Here is a 23,004-nt window from a genome sequence, read left to right as displayed (position 1 = left end):
GTCGTTTGTGAGGATTATCCATTCCATGTTTAAAAAACTATAGCAGTGATTTAAAAAAAAAAAAATCTATGGGTGGGGCTCCATAGGACCACATTCATTCTGCACTGGCCCACCAGCGCCCCCCAGGTGCAGTACCATACCGGAACGGTTTTGAGAGTGAACGTTCTCGTCAATATTAAAAGTTCTCTGGTGGAACGTTCGAGGTGAATAAGGCGAATAGACTCTCGTTAAAAGTTGTACATGCGCAGTAGCTCCTCTTCAATACAAGAGATAGGACGATGTTGGGGCGCACCTCTCCTGCGCCCCGAGCTGAATGCAGCTGGATTTGGCGGCGGGGCTGACGTCACAGCCTTCTGTCATAAAGTATATGTATTGTCCATGTTATATATGATATATATTATTTAAATATATAGATATTTATTATATATGTATATTGGCCATCTGTATAGTAATATAGCACATCTGTATATTTGTTCATACTACATCTGTTTATACTATGCCAATTATTCCCACCTCTTTATACTGCCCTTATCTTTACATAATCACTCTTAACTGCATATACTGTACATACTCTATATATCTCACTTGTTTCTCTTTGCACTTCTATCTATCTATCTATCTATCTATAATGTTGTTTTTGTTGTTTTCATTTATGTAAATACACTCGTTTGATACCTTAGAACATGTATGCATGCTTTTTTAAATTTTTTAAATACATTTTGGAGTTATAGCCCCCCCTGGAGAAAACTCCACCAGCCGCCACTGACCTATAGCGATATGTCAATGAAATAAAATGAGTTTTACTGTCTGGTCCCTGACAAAGCTCAAATGGCACAGATGGTAACCAAATGTACCCGAAGGTGAGTCCGCCTGGACCTACCAGTGCTAAAACTTTTTTTTTTAATTCTAGTTTCACTAAATTAGCATCTATCCTGACACAGGGTACTTATTAGGGTTGGGACACGATTTTCGAATAGTCGAATATTCGTGACACGTTCGAATAAAGAATACTCATTTCGAATGCCGCATTGATTGTTTTTTTTTTTGTTTTTGTTTTTTTTTTAAATTTTTATTGTATTGCCGCATTGACTAGTAGGCCTATTGCGTTTCACTGGGAAAGAATGTCGCATTGTTTACATAGAAATATACGTCCGAACCTAATTACGTTTCATGTGGTAAAAAAAAGAATGAAGAGGTTTCCTAGTCCCTAAACGATATTTAAGCTGACATATGCAAATTCTGCCAGAAGATGCCGCTACAGTAGGAGTAGAGTACAGTAGGCGAAACAATAACAGTAAACAAAAAATAACAGAAGAAGAATTTGAAACGTGCGATTGCTCAGGCTACAACAATGCAGCGAGCTAGTAAAAGTTCTGTATGGTCCTCCTTTACTTTGATCAGCGAAAATGAAGTTCAATGCAATCTCTGCCAGGTAAAGCTGGCATACCATAAATCAACCACTACCATGCACAACCACCTGAAAGCGAGACACCCCGTAGAAGTGACTTCGGGACAGCAGCAGTCAGTTGCCGCGTTCATGGTGAGGTCTACTAAGATGAATGCTAGGCGTGCTGAACAGCTAACGGCGCTTCTCGCGAAGATGGTAGCAAAAGATATGCTGCCTATAAGCTTTGTGGAAGGAGAGGGGTTTCGAGAGTTGATGAACTTTGTTGAGCCTGAATACAAAGTTCTATGTCGGAAAACAATCACTAGCAGACTCGAAAAACTTCACATTGAAAATGCAAGCATCCTACGCAATGATTTAGAGAATGCCGATAAAGTGTCCCTAACCACAGATTCGTGGACGGCACTGACCACTGAATCATATGTCACAGTCACCTGTCATTACATGCTTGAATGGGAGATGCGGAGCGCTGTTCTGCAGACCAAAGCCATGCCTGAGCGGCATACGGCTGATAATCTGGCAAATGTCCTGTCTAATGCGAGGGATCACTGCGGTCTCACTGGAAAAGTCACTGCCTGTGTACACGACAATGCCAGTAACATTGTTCTCGCCAATTCCCAGGCTGGGCTGGGATGGGACTCGCAGCCTTGTTTTGCGCACACCCTTCAACTCGCTACAAATGACGGGTTCAAATTGCAAAACATAAACCACGTCGTTAAAGCTGCCAATCGCCTTGTATCTCACTTTCACCATAGCACGGTGGCAACAGAAGCACTGAAGCAAAAGCAACAGCTCCAAAACGTCCCTGGCCACAAGTTAGTGCAAAGCTGCCGTACCCGATGGAATTCAATATATGACATGTTCGAACGCTTGCTAGAGCAGAGATGGGCTGTGTGCGCTGTCTTGTCGGACAGGACTGTCACTAAGCTACCAGACGCGCGCACACTGGAACTGGCCGATGATAGCTGGACTGTGATGGGGGAACTGATGCCAGTGCTGCACTCCCTGAAATGCGCCACTACCGCCTTGTGCGGAGAGTCAAATGTCTCTCTATCCATGATTTACCCGGTGGTTGCAAATCTTCTGTCTAAGCATCTCAAGGAAGTCCCAGAGGAGTCCAACAAAGTCACAAATTTCAAAAAAAATGTGGCGACCTCATTGAAAGCGCGGCTTGCACCTGCGGATACCAGCAGCGCACGAAAAGTCGCCTACATTGCCTCATTTTTAGATCCCAGGCACAAACACCTGAGGTTCACAACTGATGAGGTGCGTGACACAGTTCAGGCCGAGGTGAGAACCCTCCTGTCCATGGCCGATGACCAAGAGACCGAAGAGGCAGCGGAATGTGATGAAGGGCCCTCCGAGCCAAAACATCCCCGAAAGGATTGCTTATCTGCAGCGGCAATCGCGGTCCTATTTGGAGAGGAGTACAGTGCAGAGGGGGCAACATACACCACTGAACTGACTCAGTACTGCCAGGATGTGTGCCCACCGCTCCACACTGACCCACTGACATGGTGGAAAGCAAATCAAAAAAGATACCCCCGCCTGGCAAAGTTGGCGAGCGCCTATTTGTGTGTGCCTGCAACGTCCGTGCCGTCGGAGCGCGTGTTCTCCGCTGCCGGCTTAATAGTTAATAGGCTGCGCACACGTCTCCACCCCGAACACGTTGACATGTTGATTTTTCTGAATAAAAATATGCAATAGGTTTTCGCTATTTTATTACTATTCTATTACTTTGCTATTTCTGTTAAATCCATTCGATCTCGTTGCTGAAACTGTTTCACCCGGTTCCGCCAAACAGGCAGTTAAATGAAAAACAGCGCAGCGGTTGCAATTATAAAACTGTTTGTTTGTTGTCATGCTGTAGCTGAGATAAATGCTCAGGGAATATGCCCATTTTACCGTTCTGTAATGTTTTTGTTGATTCAGTAAACTGTTTGGTTAAGTCTACTCTTTCTGTCGTGTGTGGTGGTTGAAGGAGGGGGATGTCGCACGTGAGCGCGCGTGTGTGTGTTTTTTTTTTTTTTTGGGGGGGGGGGGGGGGGGGGGCTCGATTTTCGAATAAAATTCGAATGTTGTCTAGCGAATTTCGAATAGTGTTTTGGACTGAAAGTCACATCCCTAGTACTTATGTTATATTGTGGTTTGGATCCATAAAGGTTCTGGGCTACTATCCCATCATTCAAGGGTGGTTTACACTATAAATAATGATTTTAGTGTTAAAGAGCCTAATTGCTCTGTTAATAGCAAACACTGTTTTGAAAGGGTTTGAATGCAGGTAAGCATGAAATCCACTCTATACCGTATACCATAAACACCAACCTTATGGAGAGCTAAATAAAAGTCTAAAATAAAATAAATAACACATTTCAACCCCTGTTTTCTATTTTCTGAAAACTAGTAGGTTGAGTAGGTTAATTATTAAGTTTAGAGAAGTTTGGATTTATCAAGTCAGCTATTTCTAAGAATTTGTTGATTTGTGTGTGTTTGTGTGTAACTGTGTTTATGTCCTGAATGTGTGCACACATTTTTGTTAGCTGTATTACATGCACATGCTTTTCTGTAAGGCACATTGCCTTGCTTACAAGGCATGCTGTACAGTGTGTGTGTTTGGGAATTTAAATATGTCTACAGTAAGTGGCTGTGCAGGGTGTATGTGTTCTTTTTTATATCAATCTAGTGTGTTGATGTTCAGTAGTGTGTGTCCTTATTTTTCCCTGACTCAGCGGTTTGAGCGATGTAGAGATCAAAGTGCGAGAGTTAGATGAACACTGCAGTGAAGTTTCAGCAGCTGATAAATAAACATGAGCAGGGACATTTATGCAACGCACACGTACACACATCCCTTTTAAGAACAGTGGACAATAGATAACACAGCCTGCTGAATCTTAACATAAAGGTGCAGGATGACGTACACGTATAGACACACATGCATGGTACAGAGCCCACATGCATACATTTTGTGCACACTTATACACAATATTTTATTAAAGGTCAAACAAAGTCAGATCAGAAGACTTAGAGACACAAGAGTGGTGTGGTCTTGTGTGTCTAAATCTGTGTGTGTGTGTGTGTGTGTGTGTGTGTGTGTGTGTGTGTGTGTGTGTGTGTGTGTGTGTGTGTGTGTGTGTGTGTTTCATTAAGTTAGACTGAGCTCTTGTCTGTTTGTCTTTGTGCAGAGGGGCGACAGGGTAATCCTGCATTTATGAAAGACACACACAGGCAGAGACAGAGACACACACACACACACACACACACTTTCCTCACACACCCTCACTGTCTGAAACACACCCTTGATGAACCATCAAGACACACACAGACACCCTGACACACTAACAGACCCACAAAAATGTGTGTATAAAGGTTCATGAGAGAGCACACACACATGCATACCCTCCCCGTTCTTTCTCTGCTCCACCCCACAGGGAGCAGAAGCCTTTGGCAAACAGTCCACTGATGGATAAAGTGTTATAGACCTCAGCAACCAATAGCCAGTTAATCTCCAGCCAGACCAAACAAAAGACATATTATGCTACAGGGTAGGGACAGAAAAAGAAAAAGAGAAGAAGAAGTTCATAGAGTGTCACAAAGAATCTCTGTCAAACCTGAAATAAGATGGTTACCCTGGAAATGTCTCATAAACTTTTTCTTTGTGATTGCATCCTGTTTGAACTTCAAATTACATTTACTCTTAATGATCACGGACTACATTCAGCATGTGTGTTACAATTTTAAACCCCTGTTTCTAGACACACTCTGAGCATAGCACAGACATAACATTAAACATGGTTTCTTACAGCCTTCTCCCTGTCCAGTTTATACAGTAAATGTAGATAGAAAGTAGGCTGCTGCATAATCCTATACGCAGCAGAAAACACAGCGCATATATTTATTTATATTTAATATTATACATTGCATATTTAAAGACAGAATTATATAAACCATGTACTCACAATGACACACAGACACATGTGTGTGAATCACTGAGCAGTGTAATAGCAGGTGTGTCCAGAGCAGCATCCCTATTGGTTTGACTAATGAAAGAGCATCCCATCTCTTATCAATGAATAATGCATCACACGTATTACAAAACGCTCCACTGCATAGATTATTAATACCAACACATACACTCTGCATACTCATATAGACAGACACGCACACATGCTGAAACAAACATTTAAATATGCTGAAATGAGCAAAAACTCTGAAGGTCTGACAAAATAATAACAACAAACTGTAGTTTTAGGAAGGGTTTAATATTCAAACATGTTGAATGATGTACACCTATTTATCTGTAGCTTTTGAAGCTAAAAAAAGAATAAGAGACAGACTCAAGTGTAACTTGAGATTTTTGGTTTTGTTGGTTGTTTGTTTTTTTTGTCTTTTTTTAGGAGTATGGAAAAAAGACTGGCCTAGTTTAGGCAGAGGGTAAGGAAGAACAAATTGCATTTTAGAGCAGATCCGAATCACGGGGAAAATATACAAATAATTGTTTGTTCATGAACAGCATTAGTAAAAGCAGCCTTAACACTTCAAACATTCATACTGAGGTTTAAAATAATTATAGGTCATGTATTTTACATTTTTAATTATATTTGTTCTAATACTTTAACATGCAAAAAGCAACCAACAATTCATATCCTGTATCTGTACCTGATCACTCCCTGATCGAAAAAGCTGCACATTTAAGTCTAACTAAACTCAAAGTTGTTTACAGTTTCACCAAAACAGCTTCAAATATCGCTTAAAAAATAAAAGCTATCTAGGTTGGCTTAGCTTACTTTACATTGTCAAAGAATTTGGATGTCATTTTATTGTTGGTTATCTTTTCTTTTTGCGACTGGAAGGTTTGCTGTCAAAAAAGGTATTAAATAATCCACTCGATGTTTCACTGACATTATTTTCAGAGCAACAAAACCATTTTTTAAAACAGCATGCTTCGGCTTTTTGTCATAATCCGACAGATACACACAGGAGACTGCCAAAGGAAAAAAACAAGCCATTTAGCTGAACTGTGACCATGGACTTAAAAGGTAAATAGGAAAAGGTAGGCTTGCAAATGCTAAAGGAATCTGATTGGCCGAGTAATTCCAAACAACATTTTTCAAATTTGTTAACTTTTCCAGCCAGCTCACCTAGCGTTAGCATTAGCATTAGCTAGCTGATTGGGCACGATTCAGCAAGGGCGTTGGCAAATGGGGCATTCGCACATTTACAGTAAGTGTAATGTGGCAGCTATTCATATTTTGAATAGGCTAAGATCTGTTGATTTTATTCATTGGGAAGTATGTGAAGTTTAAATAATAAATGTATTTCCCGCTTACCTTGTATCTTTATAAGTTTGCTCCCCAAATTTAAAATACACTGCCCGGCCAAAAAAAAGGTCACAAGCCTGTGGGGGCAGTGCTATGATCTGGGGTTGCTGCAATAGGTCTGCTCTAGGTTCAGCAATGTTATGTGCCCAAAGAATGAGGTCAGCTGACTATCTGAATATACTGAATGACCAGGTTATTCCATCAATGGATTTTTTCTTCCCTGATGGCACGGGCATGTTCCAAGATGACAATGCCAGGATCCATCGGGCTCAAATTGTGAAAGACCGGTTCAGGGAGCATGAGACACTATTTTCACATATGGATTGGCCACGACAGAGTCCAGACCTGAGCCCGATTTAGAATCTTTGGGATGTGCTGGAAAGACCTCAATACAAGATCTTGGCAAAAAATGAATGCAAGACAGAAATAAATGTTGTGACATTGCAGAAGCTTGTGGAAACGATGCCAGAACGAATGTGTGCCGTAATCAAAGCTAAAGGCGGTCCAACGAATATTAGAGTGTGTGACCTTTTTTTTGGCCAGGCAGTGAATAACAAAACCCATGTGTGTACACTTACTTGAGCATTAGCGCTGATTCTGATTTTAGCTGCTTATCTTGAGAACCAAGAGAACTGTATTTTAGTTAACAATCAAGTAAATACAGAGAGAGATAATGCCAGGCTAATGTATAGGATGAAATGTTATCTACAGGACTTCCTTTAACCATCTGATAGATGAAAAGAAAAACACTGTTAAGCATCAAAGCAGGCAGCAAAGTGCATTATGTAAGACAGTTTAAACTCCACAATAAAGTGCAGCCTCATCTGCACATCTGCAGTGAAGTATTTTTACGAGGTATTGGGGACAGGTTTATTAGCTTTCAGTAGTTTTAACAGATGGCCAGTGTGGGTTTAGTTTAAGAAAGGCCATGTACATGTTGAGACATTGAAGCAATATAGATATGAAAGACTTTTGGCAGATAAGTGTCACTGTCAAAGTTATGAAACTGACATGAATGATTTGGTGATAGAGAAAGATCATAACATTGGGCTTTACCACAGTGACATACAGTACAAGAGATAAGGCAGGCCCAAGGTGTTTAACGTGGTTACAAAATATTGAGAGTGTAAGTACGTCTTCTAAATTCCTGTCAGTAACATCAGAGAGTTAAAAAGTGAAGACTTGTTTTTCTACAGTTTACAGGTGTCATGATATTTGAACTTGGCGGGGTCATGTTAGACTTCACCGCCGTTGAGTATGAAGTGAGCAGAGTTAAAGTGAGTACATGAATGTTTGATTAATGGTGATACGTTGACAATTTTATTATAACCAAAGTTACAAGCAAAAACAATTGCCAGAAAAAACAAGCTCTTCTTATCTTTAAATATGTCATATATTATTAGTTTGTGTAATTCAAACCATGTAAAGGGAGTCTAAATAGCTCCAGGAGCCATGGAAAACTTTAACAATTGTTATTTAGAATTGTTGTCATTCCTGAGTCCTTACATTGACATGTTGGAGAAGTTAATGTTGTTTTTCCTGTCTGTAATATCGTGGGCCGTGGCAGTAGGGTTTGAGAGCATAATATAGTGAACTAACTTACTGACAGTTGGATAGAGAAGCTAGAACTAAACAGACAATTGAATGACGAGTCAACAGCCAGCTTTAAATTTATTTTTTGCCTTTTGCTTTTAAAACTTTGCCTATTTTTTGTCTTTGCATCAAACATATAATTTTCACCTAACCTAATAACAATAAATTAGGTACATTTGAGACCATATTGATGCTAATTGATGCCCATTTTGCTCGTGATTTATTTATCATAGCCCTTTAATTCTACTATTGATTACACAATGAACTATTGTTCTTCCATCCTCTCTCTCTTCATGTAGCCAAGATTAGGGACCCCAAAATCTCTCCCAACACATATCAGCAAACTCAGATGAGAAAATGTTCCATATAAACAAAAAGAATCCGGTTATTATTATCACATTTTCTAAACTAAACAGGGCGTTTACTTTTGCATCAACTGGAGACCAAAACAACACACAGCAGCACAGACAATGAGGTCAACAGATATCACTGTATCAGCAGGAAGAAGGATTTGCAGATGTCTCGCCTATTGTGTAAGTTGTTCTCAGGATAAGAGTGCCATGCTAAAAGCCTAAACTGTAACCCAGGAGCCAAGAAATCCCCTCCCTACATTATCCTGCATGGCATTGGTACAAAAGTAGCCTGGGACGCAGCATGGGAATAGCGAGATAGATGAACGTGACAAAAGAAAGATGGAGGTGAGCCAAATGGATGGAGGACAGATGAAAGTGGGGGTGTGGGTGTGTGTGTGTGTGTGTGTGTGTGTGTGTGTGTGTGTGTGTGTGTGTGTGTGTGTGTGTGTGTGTGTGTGTGTGTGTGTGCCTCCAACAGCTAAGAGAGAGGGAACATTTCCATGATCTTCTCTGGACGAACACAGTACAGTCATTAATATGCCAAACATACATAATGTTGTGAACATGCAATGGAAAATTATTATCATACATATTAAAATGTTCAACAGGGTTTAAGAACATTAAGGTTTACATTTGAAGTCTAATCACTGCAAAACTTCTTCACTTAAGTCCTTTTGTCTGTTATAAGCCAGGTTTTTATCCAAATTTAGTTGAAATGTAATACACTTTTTGGAAACGAAAACAGCTAAATTATGCTTTGGTTATGAGGATATTAAAAAGCCGGTTTGACAGTCATAGTTATAATTCCTTTTTTATTTTTACATAATGGCCTTATTTTTATTATATAAGTTGATTCGTAGAAATAGATCAAAACAATGCACAACAAAAAAGGTAGACTTCCATCCCAAACCAGACTCAAATCATTTTTGCCCAACATGCGCTCCTTAACACATCACACATCTCTCCTGAGCCTGAGAGCAAACACAAACCAGACCTCAAAGCATTTACAGCATCCCTATAACCACCAACACAGCCCACCTCCTTCAGCAGAGAGACAAAAGCTCCACCTGTTATAGAAGAAAACTCAAAGCCTTCACGGTCCCAACCAGCTGCGTTGTAAAACCATTTAAATCCCAGAGACAACCCCACCGTTCTGTTGGGATTCATCGGCATTTAACAAAGCAAATTCCACAAAAAGATAGCTGGAGAGAAAGAGACAGAATGACTGACAAAGAATGGATGAGAGAGAAAGAATGAAAAGGGAAAGGTCACGGCATACGTAGCACTGACATAACGGAACGTCTCGTCCTTTCCTGAGCGGGGCCCTCGCTGTGCAAACAACTTTGAACAGTCAAAGTGTGAATCAAAAGGGAGATGGTAAAATGCTGCTTACCCCTGTTAAGACCTGTGTTCACAGGCTTGTTAATGAACACTGAGTTCACATACAAATGCTGTTTCCTGGTAAAAACAGAGTGACAAAGAAATTAACGAGGATGGAGGACAGGAAGAGAGTTCAGGGGGACAACGTAACGAGGATCGAGCTAAGGGCCATGTTTTAATAAAACCTGTGAAGTCAGATGTTAAAGAATCATTGAATGGTTCATGTTGGCACACACCCAGAGTCCACAGGTGAAAGTCATGGCTCAAAGGTCTGGATGAGACAGAGGGGACACCCGCATTGCCGAGTGTGTAAAGGTGCAGATGTTGGAACTTTATGGTTGAGAATTTGATTTATTCACTTCATAAAACCAATTTTTTACATTTATTAACCAGGAAATTGACGTTTGGACAGATTTTACAGCTTGAATAATAGTCGTACACCTTCAAAACCCCAATCAAATTCGATTTCAACCCATTCCTGTCAAACATAGCGTGCAGTTTTTTCTTTATTCTGTAAAGCATTAGACTGTACAGTACATAACCTTCTCAATCCCATAACGAGACCAAGGTTTTAGGACCATTTCCTTCACCAAGAAAGCTCACAGAGTAGTGAAACTCAGTTAAGGGTTAATGCCAAGCCTTGTCTACTTCGGTATGATTGTCTCAAGCACAAACAGGTGTTTCCACCATTAGACCTTAGAGAGGACACGTTCACTTCTTACTCAAAATCAACCTTCAGAAAACAGGCTGTTTATGAAACAACCATAAAACATCCATAGACCAAATCTTGTTAAACATTTTCATAACATTTATTTGCCCCGTCACTTTTGTGTAAAGAGCTTTAAAGCGAAGTTCTCTTGATGGTACCGTAAATATAAAGTTTGGATGAGCCTTGTACAAAAACCTTTAACTGGAGTTTTGTCATCTATGCGAGGTTGCCAGTTGCTTGACTTAACCCTATAAAAAAAAACATAATATGTCATCGATGCTAAGCAACTCGCTTCATATTTAGCATACAAACATGAGTGGTATTGATTTTCTTATCTAACTCCTGGTATTCCAAATGTAAACCTTTCCTTTAATTTAAAGCAATTGCCAGCCAGCTAAAATATGTTAGCAGACATTCATTGTGCTACATATTAGCTATAGATTTAGCTGATTTTTAATCATCAGGACAAAGTTTCTGCTTTGGCGATAAAATAAAAGAAGGAAATTAAATATCATTTGCAGATTTCCGTGTAATTTTGAAGCGCATTTATATTGCAGAAAAATTGGACACTTCCATTTGCATGTTCCATGAGTTTCCCTCTAGCACCATCCTCAGGTTGAAATGCTTTCTAATATGAAGAGCTGCCATGACATTCGCTGGTAAATTCATGCTCCTTTTGGGAATGGAGCCCTCGATCACAGATGTCTGTGTGTAGGGCAATGAAACGTAACCTGGCTTTCTCCTGTTTTGTTTTATTTAGCTCTTTTCCAGTGTGCTAGTCTGTGCTGTTCTGCTTTTCTCCATTCTTCTTCGCACCCGGCTGAAGAGGGGAAGCACCAGAACAAACCAACTCAAAAAGTCTCTTTGTCCCTCAGCGCCAAAAAACACACTTGCAGTCTTTCCTTCCTTTGTCTGTCTACCTCCTACATGTATGCAGCGTGAGCATGAGTCCTTCCCCTGTCTTCAGCTTTCAACAAGGCTTCATCTCTGTGCCCCAACCCACACAGCAGAATACCACAACAGGGCGCCATGAACTTCTCCCTCTATCCGGCTCATTCATTGTCTGGAACACCAGGTCGCCTCTGTCTCACTCCTCTTTTCTTTATCTGTCGCTTGGTCATCAAAAATCTCTCAATCTCCATCCTATTCTCCCTCCATCTAAAATCGGTTACCTCACCCAACACCCACACTACAGTGACTTCATCTGGCAGCAGCTGCAGTCAAGGCCGCAGAACAAAGCAATAATGGAGGGGAGAATTGACACCCACTGCTGTCTGCGGCGCCCGGGTGACAGGAAACTCCAGGAGGATATCAACCACCTAAGTGTCTCATTTCGGGCACTTACAAAATCTGCATCTGTGAATTTCATTTGTCACCAGTATCAACTGTTAAAGGACCACTTGTGTTGTTTGGGAATGAGAATGGTCGGACTGTCGACTCAACAAGGCCACCAACGTAATTAGTCATTATCTGTGGGGAGGAAGCTTTGAGATGTTAGATGGAGTTTCAGAATTCCCAAGAATGGGAGCTTGGTTTGGTACAGAATATAAATCTGTAATGTTGATCCCTGAATCTGTGGGAAGTCTGCTATTGAAAAGGAAATCCAGAAATGTGGGAAAAACCTGCCCAGTGCCAAATAGAAAAAGGAGGTAAACAAGTGTCTGGTGAAGAGCTGTAAATATATTTTAAGCAAGAGAGTCCAATATTCCCCTCTAGAGTGTATCTTCACAATGAGAAATCCAGAATTGAGAAAAAGAGACGGTAGGAGGTGCTTTCTTTGGATCAAAGAGATTATTTGTTTGGGCAGCCCGTGAGGAAGGTGGTCAAAAGTCTAAATTAAAGGATGCAGTTGAGGTTTCAAGTGGTTTGGGTGTTTTTCAGCTCTACAGTGGGTCTGTGTGGTCACCGGGCTTCACGTTTCACACAATGTGACTACACTAGGTCATTTTGCTTTCCACTTTTAATTTGAAAAATCATTAGCAAGTGATGATAAGGCTACAGAGAGATGGTGTAATATAATGTAAAATGATTAATATTATAAATGTTCAGAAAAAAATAATGTTTAGACCAAGACTGCCATCTGCTGGACAGATACCGTTAACTACATTAACTGTATTATATCAGAGAGCTGGTGTGATGAAAGGTACAAATTATCAATGTAATAAATATATAGCATTTCATATGAACTATATACTTGGCTAACATAATTTGTGTAGGAGTCTTAGACAATTAGTGCATAATTGTGTTTTTTTTTAACTATGTTGAAGAAAATATGTGAATACATGTATCAGTAATAGTTTGTAAAACGTTTAATAAATAACACTGAGGAACTAAACATAACCAAAACACATTAATAACTTAATTCTTGTAGGATTTAGTTTTATTACATGGTTGATTTGAACATATTTACAAAATAAGGTACACTAACATACAGAATGTGTTCTTTTTTGTGTAAAAGGCAGACTTGTGTTCAAGATTGTCAACTGCTTCTTCTTCAGCAAAGCTCTATCACAGTTTGTGTGTGTGTGCATGTGTGTGAACGTGTCGATGTGAGCGTTGTGTGTGTATTCAGAGATGCTGGTGCAGCCACAGCACTGTGTTGAGGAAGCAGTCGGCCTGTGTGTCCACTCTGGACAGAGAGTGTCCGTCTTCTGGAAACCACAACAATCTGCACGGACAAACGGATTTTAAGCACTGCCCATTGTTTTGTCTTAATAATTACAAATATGAGTCTTGATGAAGGTGAGGGTATATCAAAAGGTGTATTGAAGCTGAAATTAAACCACTTGTAGGCTGTTGTGTTGGATCAGATGTAGATGTTGTTATTTGGTGCATTTTATGTTTGCGTCGCTGTACCTGACAGGTGAAGCTCTGCTCTTCAGCGCTTTGTAGAGCTCCAGCCCCTGATGAGGAGACACTCTTCTGTCTTTGGCCCCCAGCATCAGCAACACTGGAGCCTTAATCTAAAAACAGATAAAGACACAGAAATGAAACCCTATTTAAAATGTGTGTTGTCTCGTGACAAGGTGCAGTGAATGGCATGGAGAAATGTTCAATTCCGTATTGAAAAATGTTTTCAAGTAGTGATTCAAACCATAAACAAAGTATGCGTTCATTATGGTAAAACGTTTTTATTTCAGGGAGGAGTGTGTCTGACCTGAGCAGCATGTGTGATGGGTGACTTCTCCAACATGGCAGCCAGGGCTTCAGCAGTGGGGATCTGGTCATACGAGTACTGAAGCCCCACACTGCTGTAACGCCTGGAGACACAGAGAGGAGTTAGGAACATGGGATGTGATGCAGTGGAGCTAGCTCACGGGCTGAGGAGTGGTTGTGAACATGTTTGTCTCACCAGTCCACTATGTCACTGGTGCCCAATAAAGTGGCAGCATTAATGACAGGGTTCCTGGCCACACACGCCCTGTAGAACTCTGGGTACCGACCCACCATATGACAAGAAAGGAAACCCCCGTGAGAACCACCAATCACAGCCAGTCGTTTGGAGTCAAGGGTGATGTCACTCTGCAGCGCCGAGAGCACGGCCCTCTGGGTAAACACACAAATTGATTTCAGTTTCAGGGTGACACTCGGCTGTGGGTAAACATGTCACTAATAGTGTGTTAGCATTTTACCTGTGTGCAATTATTCCTTTTCCTTCATATTTATCTCAAATCAAGTCATCAATATTTGAATTTTAATAGTATCTTTGGTTTTTTTTAACCAACTTTACTCTGCCCAGGACTTTGGGTCAGTTAGTACCTGCACATCCTTTACATCCTGCATTCCGATATTGCCGATCAGGGACAAAATGCTATCCTGGCCGAACCCTGTGGATCCCCGGTAGTTCACTAGATAGATAGACACAAAGAGTAAAAGAAGAATGAAAAGAAAAAATGAAAAGGGAAATGAAAAAGCCTCTGTTAATGTTAATTCAGGAGGATTCATGTTTTATTTGACTGTTTAACCAACATAGAAAGCATTATGGTTAAGACTGATTTTCACATAGATTTAATATACTGTATGCTCACACCAAAATGACAAGGACTACATCTAAAATCCTGTATGTATAAAGGAAATTAGACTAAATTCCCAATGCTTTTTGAAAAAAATATTGTGTATAGTGGTGTGTGTACAGTATGTGTGTGTGTCTCACCCATGAGCACAGCGAAGCCGAGTTGAGCCAGTCCAGCTGTGGTGCTGTTCCACTCAGCTGGGAACTGGGAGTGGGGGCCACCTGGGGGAGCACAGGAACATTAAAGAAAACATAATAAAATGTAGGCAATATGTTTTTCCGGACACACAGCATTCACACAGACAAGTAAACACAGACCGGGCGAGCCAACAATCGCAGCGATCCAGAGTGCCCTGACCCCCAGAGTGCCCCTGCTGCATGGCATATCCCTTCACCCTTTCTAATTCCTGTCTTTATCTGCTATCAAATAATATGCGCACAAAGTATTTGTAAAATAAAAAGTAAACACAGACCGTGGATGAAGACGACCAGAGGTATCTTGGCTTCATGTAGGCGACGAGTGGGTTTAACCAAAACAGCCCCAAAGTCTAAACCAGCTGATGAAAGACAGATAAAGAGAGAACATTTATATTGAAAGAATGCTTTGATCGTCATCATTTTCATTTTTCATTGTGTGTGTCTCACAGTAGTGTGTGTTATCCTCCTCTGGTGGTGGTGTAACATCTAGAACGGTCCAGTGGAAGTCAAAGGTCATGCCGGGCTGCTGCAGGGTTTGCCAGGTCACAGCCTCACCTGCTGAGGGGAGGAAACCCACCCTCTACACGCACGCACACACACACACACACACACACACACACACACACACACACACACACACACACACACACACACACACACACACACACACACACACACACACACACACACACACACACACACACACACAATGTGGTCCATGAGACAAATAAATACACTTTTCTTTTAGCATATTTCTTGTGTTTGTGGGTTGTCTCACCAGAGTGGGGGGTGTGTTGGGGCTGGAGCAGTAGACGACCAACAGGTCCTTCTCTACTGTCAGCAGCTTCCAACTGCCATAAACCTTTGAAAGATCAGGAAGACCTGCAGAGGGGAGTAAAGGAGGGACAGAAGTAGTGATGGAAAGTCAGCAGTGTTGGAAGAAGTAGTCAGATCCTTTACTTAAAAAACGCTATTACAAGTAAAAGTCCTGATTTCAAAATGCTGCACCCATTTTGTACCGTGACCCATCAGAATGATATAAAGAACAGTAGTTGTATCAGCTAAATGTACTTACAGTTTCAAAAGTAAGAGTACTTTATGCTGAATGAAAAATGTTCACAGTAATATATTATTAAGGTAGTTATAATATTCTATCTTTATACATGTAAGAGCATTTAAGTATTGTAGCTCAGATACTTGAAATACAGATTAGTAGTACATTACTGCACTATACCAGTGCATGGCGACGACCAACGTGATCTAGCACCTAGCAACATGACACCATCACCAAGCAACCGTCAACATGAAGACGTTATCCAGCAACCCTCAACATGGTAGCATTGCCTAGAAACATGGTAACGTAACCTAGCTACCAGCAACATGGTAATGTTACCTAGCAACATGGTGACATGCAAAGTAACAAGTATGAGTGTCATAACACATTAAGTCCAGTCAAAGGTACGCTATTTGCCTCTGAAATGTTGTGGAGGGGAAGTACGAAGTAGAGTTAAATGAAAATTCTGAAGTAAAGTACAAATATATCAGAAAGTACCTAAGTACAATACTTGAGTAAATGTACTTGAAGAACATGAAGACATGATAAACAGAAACCAACACAGAGATAAAGGTCCGTTAAAAGTCTGTAAAGAGAATTGTGAAAGGTTATACCCTTATTAAGTTGTATGAGTGTTGATGATATTATGTCAAGCACTTGTTTATCCAAATCACATAAATAAAACATAAAAGGTTCAATACTAACCAAAAAACTGAATCGTTACTATAATGTATCAAGAGAGTTTGTGTTTAAATTGGTAATGGTTCTTGGCGCTCAGTGATTCCTGTGGTGTTTCTTTTGACTTTTATTTTTGTCCCCGATGGGATGATTTGACGGCAACATTTAATTTGTTGGTCTAATCGTACCTTCCTGTTCTCTGTGGTGCTCCTGATGATGGAGATGAAAAGGTGGAGGAGGAGGGAAAGAAGGAGGGTCGGGAGAAAGAGGAGGATCAGGAGGAGGAGGAAGGTGATAGTCAAAATAAGATGGAGGAAGTGGGGGAAAAGGAGAAGAGGGAGGTGAAGGATGAGGGTAGAAGAGAGTGAGATGAAGATCAGTTGACAATGGAGAGACAGTAGCAGCAGGAGGAGGGGGAGGAAAATTAGGATGAGGGAGAGAAGCATGAGATGAAGGAAGCCAACAGGGGGAAGGAGGAGGAGGGGGAGGCAGAGGAGACACTGGAGGAGGACAGAAAGGAGAAGGAGGAGGAGGAGTTTGTGAAGGGAAAAAAACTGATGAAGATGAGGACAGATGTGAGGCAGGACGCGAAGGAGGAGGAGGCGGAGGAGAAGCAGGAGGAGGAGGAGGAGGAGGAGGAGGAGAGGAGGGAATCTTACTATCAGAGAGGGAGGTAACTTTCTTTGATTGTCTGTCCACCATAAAGAGATCCTGACAAAGAGAATAAAAACATGAATTAGTCATGGAAACTGTTATGGTGAAAATGATGACCACAAAATAATACATAAATAAATAATTCAGGGTCCAATACACATGTCAACCAACATTTTTGTAATGCACTAAGGTGCTTTGTGGTGAAGATCAATACAATGTGTGTCTGTGTATTGATTAAGTAGCAAGAGTCAGTAGTGGATTAGCTCAGGGTAGGGTTAGCTTAGCATAGTGACTGGAAACGAACGGTAACATCTAGCCTGGTACTGTCGAACAGTAAAAAATGTAAACCTCTCAAGCTCACTGGTCAACACAAATTGATCAAATACACATTTGATTAAAAATAAAGCATGTAAACATGGTTATTACCTTCCAGTTTCTGCGGGCGCTGCTGAACACCACTCTCTGACTGTCGGCAGACCAGCAGCAGGATGGCAGAGCCTCATACACACCTGCAAACTCACCTGAAACAGAGACACATGGGGATGTATGGTTTAAACTTTATTTTTCTTATAACTTTTAATGCTGGTCCTTCACCAAGCCCTCTCTCTAGATCAGATAGTTTATCGTGCTTTGTTAAAGGCTCCTTACATTTTTGACATTACAGCACTAGCATACAGTAACCTACCAGTCAGTGGTCTGTTGACAACATCCAGCAGTGTGGATGTCTTCCTGCTCCTCAGGTCCAACTGTGGAGAGGAAACAGTCAACAGTCATTGTTTATTTTATGGTTTTTTTTCATGAATGATCTTTGCCTTTTGTTTTAATTGGTACTTTTTATTATTGGACGTTAAGTCAATGTCTGTCATATGAACTGGCTAGATAAATACACTTGTTAACCGGAGGAACACACACACACACACACATTTCCCAGTTTGGGATAAATAAAGTACTTCTGAAACATACACACTCGCACACAGTGTACCTGCTGCAGACTAAGGCACTGGTTGTGAGGGCCGAACACTTGACCCTGCAGGTAAATGAGCGTGGAGCCGTCAGGACTCAGCCTAGGACAGGACACCGACAGGTTGGACCCCGACACACACTCTGGTTTGGAGAGGGGAGAACATACATCAGCTGAGCAGAGTGTGTGAGTGGGATTCAAGAGGCAAACCAATGCACTCACCACAGTTTCCATCCAGGTCGAGCTTGAATATCGCTGACCTGAAAAATAATTAACAGGAAAAAAGACACCAAAAAAAACCTATAAATTCAAATGTTTAGTTTGAGCCCTGCTATACATATAAATAACATCGTTACACAACTTAGCATTGCTCTGCTTTCTATGCTCATTTTCTTCTTCAGTTTTGATTAAGCATACCAAAATAATGACTTAAATAATGACTTAATTACCCTGCCACCAACACAGGGTAGAAATAAAGATAATATATGGATATTATCTAAATATGAGGATAGATTTTTTATTTAGCATACGTTAAAAACAAAAGAGTATATTTTATTTTTTTTACACAGAACAATATTTGATCAACAGTCAGAAATACAGGTAATGTGCCACTACAATTTATATAATTGTTTTTATAGAGCTTATTTTGATGCTTTTTCTTTAAACATGACACAGAAAAAGGACCATCTAACCTGCGGTTGGAGCAAAACCTCAGTCCAAGTCTGAAGGGCTCGTGATACCAACCCACAAAAACCACAGACTGACTGCCGGGAGCCCACAGAGCCTGAAGGACCACACACAAACGCACATACACACTATTATTAACGATGTCAATAAATCTGCACTGGCCTTTATACTGTGACACAAAGGCACACAGAGACAGTTAATCCACATGACCATCACCTGTCCGGGGGAGACATCAGGCGGGACGCCCTGCAGCTCACTGACGGAGCCATTTTGCAGATTCACCACGAAAATCACCGGAACGCTCTTATTGTTTAAAGCCTCGCCCCAGTCTTCACAGTACACGCTCCTGTCCTGTTCGGGGACAATATCACACACAAGCTTTATCATCAATTTAATAATTAATTAACTGTAAATACATTATTAAGACGTTTCTGTGTAGTTAATGACATGAATGTTATTTTGGTAAGAAATGTGTTGTACAATAGGTTATATACCTGGATTCACAATCTGTGTGTTATTCATCTCAATGCACCTAAAATGTATATCCAGTTTGTGATTTTGTGTGTGTGGTGTGTGTGTGTGTGTGTGTGTGTGTGTGTGTGTGTGTGTGTGTGTGTGTGTGTGTGTGTGTGTGTGTGTGTGTGTGTGTGTGTGTGTGTGTGTGTGCGTATGTGTGTGTGTGTATGTGTGTGTTATACCTTTCTGCATGCAGATTCTCCATCATGTGGGTTCTTGTTCTTCTCAGCCACATACAGCAGTTTTTGTTCACACTCTGACCAAGAAAGACAGCCAAACTGCACTGTAATCACAAACACACACTTCTATAAATACATGAACACAAGATAATGCATGGGTGCAACACCTCACATCATTTACAAAAGTGTAAAACACTACATTGGGTGACATTACAGGGTGAGCAATGCTTAGGTTTTTTGTTAATGATTGAACATCAGATGTTTTGTTGAGTGGACACAAGAAAAACTAAAAAAAGTAATGTATACAGTCTTTGGTTGAACACAAAAAGTCTGCCTCACCATCTTCGTACACTCTGCCGTGTTTGTTGAGAGCCGTCAGGTTGAGGCACTTCCTGATGCCATGGTGGTTCCATATCTGAACACAACAACCAAAAGAAGAACAATGTGTAAAATGCTCCAACATTAATCTCACAGAGGATACTGCGGTCTGTTTTTCTCACCTCAAGGAGCTGGTGGCCGCTTGTTTCCCTGACAACAGCCCTCTGGCCTCCAATGGGAGAAAGAGCACTCAGTGACCTGAAGAGCGGAGGAGATATAAGAACGCTGGCTTACAGTCAAACTCAACACCAGGATGAAAATAAATGCTTCAGTGTTTCTGTTTGAACAGTGTACAGTATGCTACACCTGATGGATGTTTTGAATGAACGTCTTATTCAACAGAATGCACATGTTTTGAATCCTAACATCTCTTAGGTGTGTTGAATAAGACGGTCATTCAGGAGTTGAAACTAAAGGATGCAAATGAAGAAGCCCTTATTAGAAGAATTTTAAAGTTGTGTAACATTTGGAGCTCCAGGCTTCTTACACTATGTTCTGTGTGTACATACAGTATGTGTGTGTACTCACTCTCCAGACACATGTGCACAAGGTCCTGGTGGGAGGACAGTCCTGATGCTCTTGTGGTGGTTGGTGTCTGCGATCAGAGTCCACTGCTGGGAGTAGCGGAATCTGGAGCCTCGGACCAGGTCACTCTGACTCCACTCTGAGAAATGAATAATCAACACTTGTGTGATACAAACGGACAGACCGGCAGCCCAAGGGTGATAAAATCTTCAACCTTATGTGTTTTATAATATTGGCTAAAAAATAAAAAAGGAATACGTAGTTTAAAGGATCAGAAGTAATTAATTGTTCACAGACACACAGAAGTTATTATTACAAATGTACTTCCAGTAACTTTTACTTATCACTCTCATCTTGGTTTGTGTTTATTGTTCAATTAAAAATAAATGTTATGATGTTTTATGTTATTCATGATATGTCAAGGCCATCTCAGCGGCTTGAATCAGAGGTGTTATGAAAGGACATGCACAGTACAATTTCGAATAAACAACAGACAACAGCAAGGCTCAATGGTATACTCCAGCGAAACAGATGGGTTTCCCCTGTAAACCCGTTTTAAACCCTTAAGATGAGATCACTGGTGTCAGTCGCACAGCGCCTTTGACCGGAAGCTTGTCACGAGACCTAGAGGAAAGCAGGAGGTCATACTCATTCCCACAGGGATTTGATTGTCATGCAGGCTGGTGGAAATTGAAGTAATGGTCTGTTTAACTGGCTAAGTTGGTGACCTGTTGATTCAGGTTTTCATCACTCATAGACATATTAACAAAGATGTAAAAGAAAATAGCAATATCCCCATTAAGTTCACTGTGAATGATTAAGAGTTTTTCTTTTCCTCTTTTAGAAGTTTTTACATGCATGATATCTTTTAATCAAACAGGCATTAAACTTGATGTTAAATAATTATCTGTGCTATTTCTTCCATTTATGTGATGACCTTTGCACTTTGGGGTCTGGAAAAGAAAAGTAATATAGCAGGTAATAGGTTTTAAAGTGTGACTTTTCCATCATGTCTGTGGATTGACAATATGTAAATGCTTTAAATGGATGTATGGTTTATTTTGCAGTATACAAACTCTTAATTCAGGCTGCCATTACTTTTCTACTTAGTACAAAAAAGTATAACTTGCTTTAGTTGTATAATCAATTGCCTTGAAGTTCCATCATTGCGTTAGGGAATGCCACTTGTACTTTGTTAAAAGCAAAACTGACAAGATTCAAGAAGACAGAAATATTCACGCAAACAAAACATTTACTGTGTGATGTGCTTATATTCGCATGAGTAATAATAGAGAATGAGGATGGGGGGGGGGGGGACACACTTTGTTTACATATTTTGTGTTGTTTATAACATCATAACTCCAGCCAGTGTCTGGCTCTGATTACGTAGCTAGGCTGACTTCCCAGTTCTATTACTCAGATGTCCTATAAATGGCCATTATATTTGCCTCAGTTGAGAGTAAGTTTAGGAGCTGCTACTTTTCTGCCTTTGTTTCGTGGTAGGCAGTTGAGATGATACAAACGGTTTCAGTAAACGTTACACCACAGACAATGTTATAAGAGAGACTTACCTGCAGTCACGGTGTATGTCCGGATCTCTGGGAGCTGCTCTTCACTCACATGAGCAGAAACCGGAGTAGGGAACCCGCTGACCTCTCCGTACAGCCCGGTGACGGAGTCCATCTGTGGTTCCTGCCGCACATACACCCCCACATTAAATCACCGACCTGTCACACTGTACGGTCAGCACGAGAAACCAGACAAGTGCAAACGCATGCATCAAGCAATAACATTAAACCGTTCAAAGCTGCTCACAGAGTTTAAAGACTCGTTTTACAACATAAACGAGTCCACAAACCATTGAAGTTATCGCCTCCGTTGGACTTGATTCAACATTTGTTAGCAACGCCTTTACGCCACCAGCGCCTCCATGTTGAATGCATGAACGGACGATACCACTTTGGTTCGGTTTATAGGGGTGTAGTAGCGACATATGACCGCATGGGGGCAGCAGGGGGTCAACCAGATGGCCATAAACAGTGTAGTACTGTTGAGTTGGTTGATATCAAATGATAATGTCATATAGTGTATTTCTTGATCATACCAGCAATTCAGCAATGTACGTCTCAAATAAATTCACGATGAGTTGTTCAACATTTTAAAATAGTCTTTGGCTGAATGGAAGACTGTGAATAAAATGTATATATTTATCATTCATCATCATTTTTGAATTTGACAGAACGTCTGCTCCTTTGATACAAAAACACATACACAAATGTGAATTATTGAAAGGAGGCAGCTGACACTAAAGTTTGTAGTGCTCTGGTGTACATTTCTTAAGGTTATCACAGGGGTAAAATATCATCACTTTCCAAGTATTAAGTATTGATATTAACAATTGTAT

General features: G+C 40.7%; 2 protein-coding genes across 3 annotated transcripts; one reads left to right on the top strand and one right to left on the bottom strand.

Moving 5' to 3' along the window:
• The first annotated feature begins 1,465 nt into the window (after positions 1 to 1,465).
• LOC134867236 (E3 SUMO-protein ligase ZBED1-like) lies at positions 1,466 to 3,112 on the top strand. Its single transcript, XM_063887692.1, has one exon. The coding sequence runs from the start codon at positions 1,466 to 1,468 to the stop codon at positions 3,110 to 3,112; it is 1,647 nt and encodes a 548-aa protein (XP_063743762.1).
• A 10,008-nt stretch (positions 3,113 to 13,120) lies between these two features.
• zgc:136971 (S9 family peptidase) lies at positions 13,121 to 22,546 on the bottom strand. 2 transcript variants are annotated; one of them, XM_063885875.1, is made up of 22 exons: positions 22,459 to 22,546; positions 22,172 to 22,292; positions 20,604 to 20,739; positions 20,198 to 20,273; positions 20,037 to 20,112; positions 19,701 to 19,801; positions 19,219 to 19,353; positions 19,008 to 19,099; positions 18,538 to 18,575; positions 18,337 to 18,458; positions 18,040 to 18,100; positions 17,781 to 17,875; positions 17,360 to 17,411; positions 15,747 to 15,850; positions 15,416 to 15,548; positions 15,244 to 15,327; positions 14,912 to 14,992; positions 14,518 to 14,606; positions 14,111 to 14,304; positions 13,916 to 14,018; positions 13,615 to 13,721; positions 13,121 to 13,426 (listed from the first exon to the last, which is right to left on the bottom strand). In XM_063885875.1, the coding sequence occupies exons 1-22, from the start codon at positions 22,459 to 22,461 to the stop codon at positions 13,327 to 13,329; spliced, it is 2,103 nt and encodes a 700-aa protein (XP_063741945.1). In that variant the 5' UTR covers positions 22,462 to 22,546; the 3' UTR covers positions 13,121 to 13,326. The 2 variants fall into 2 exon arrangements, with proteins under 2 accessions (XP_063741945.1, XP_063742025.1); XM_063885955.1 differs by having other exon boundaries at positions 22,172 to 22,530.
• Between the last annotated feature and the right edge of the window lie 458 nt (positions 22,547 to 23,004).

This window comes from Eleginops maclovinus, chromosome 1 (genome assembly GCF_036324505.1).
Source record: "Eleginops maclovinus isolate JMC-PN-2008 ecotype Puerto Natales chromosome 1, JC_Emac_rtc_rv5, whole genome shotgun sequence".
NCBI classification, from domain to species: Eukaryota; Metazoa; Chordata; class Actinopteri; order Perciformes; family Eleginopidae; genus Eleginops; species Eleginops maclovinus.
Note: the sequence above shows the minus strand (reverse complement) of the source record. Positions and strands in the feature narration are given on the sequence as shown.

What these genes read in the sequence shown, in the direction of transcription:
- zgc:136971 (XM_063885875.1), bottom strand. An exon ending in CGGCAGAGTGTACGAAGATG is followed by an intron (nt 19,802 to 20,036) that starts GTGAGGCAGACT and finishes TTGTGATTACAG; the next exon opens with TGCAGTTTGGCTGTCTTTCT. An exon ending in CGACCTGGATGGAAACTGTG is followed by an intron (nt 18,459 to 18,537) that starts GTGAGTGCATTG and finishes TCTCCAAACCAG; the next exon opens with AGTGTGTGTCGGGGTCCAAC.
- LOC134867236 (XM_063887692.1), top strand. Translation starts at nt 1,466, where the DNA reads ATGCACAACCACCTGAAAGCGAGACACCCCGTAGAAGTGACTTCGGGA.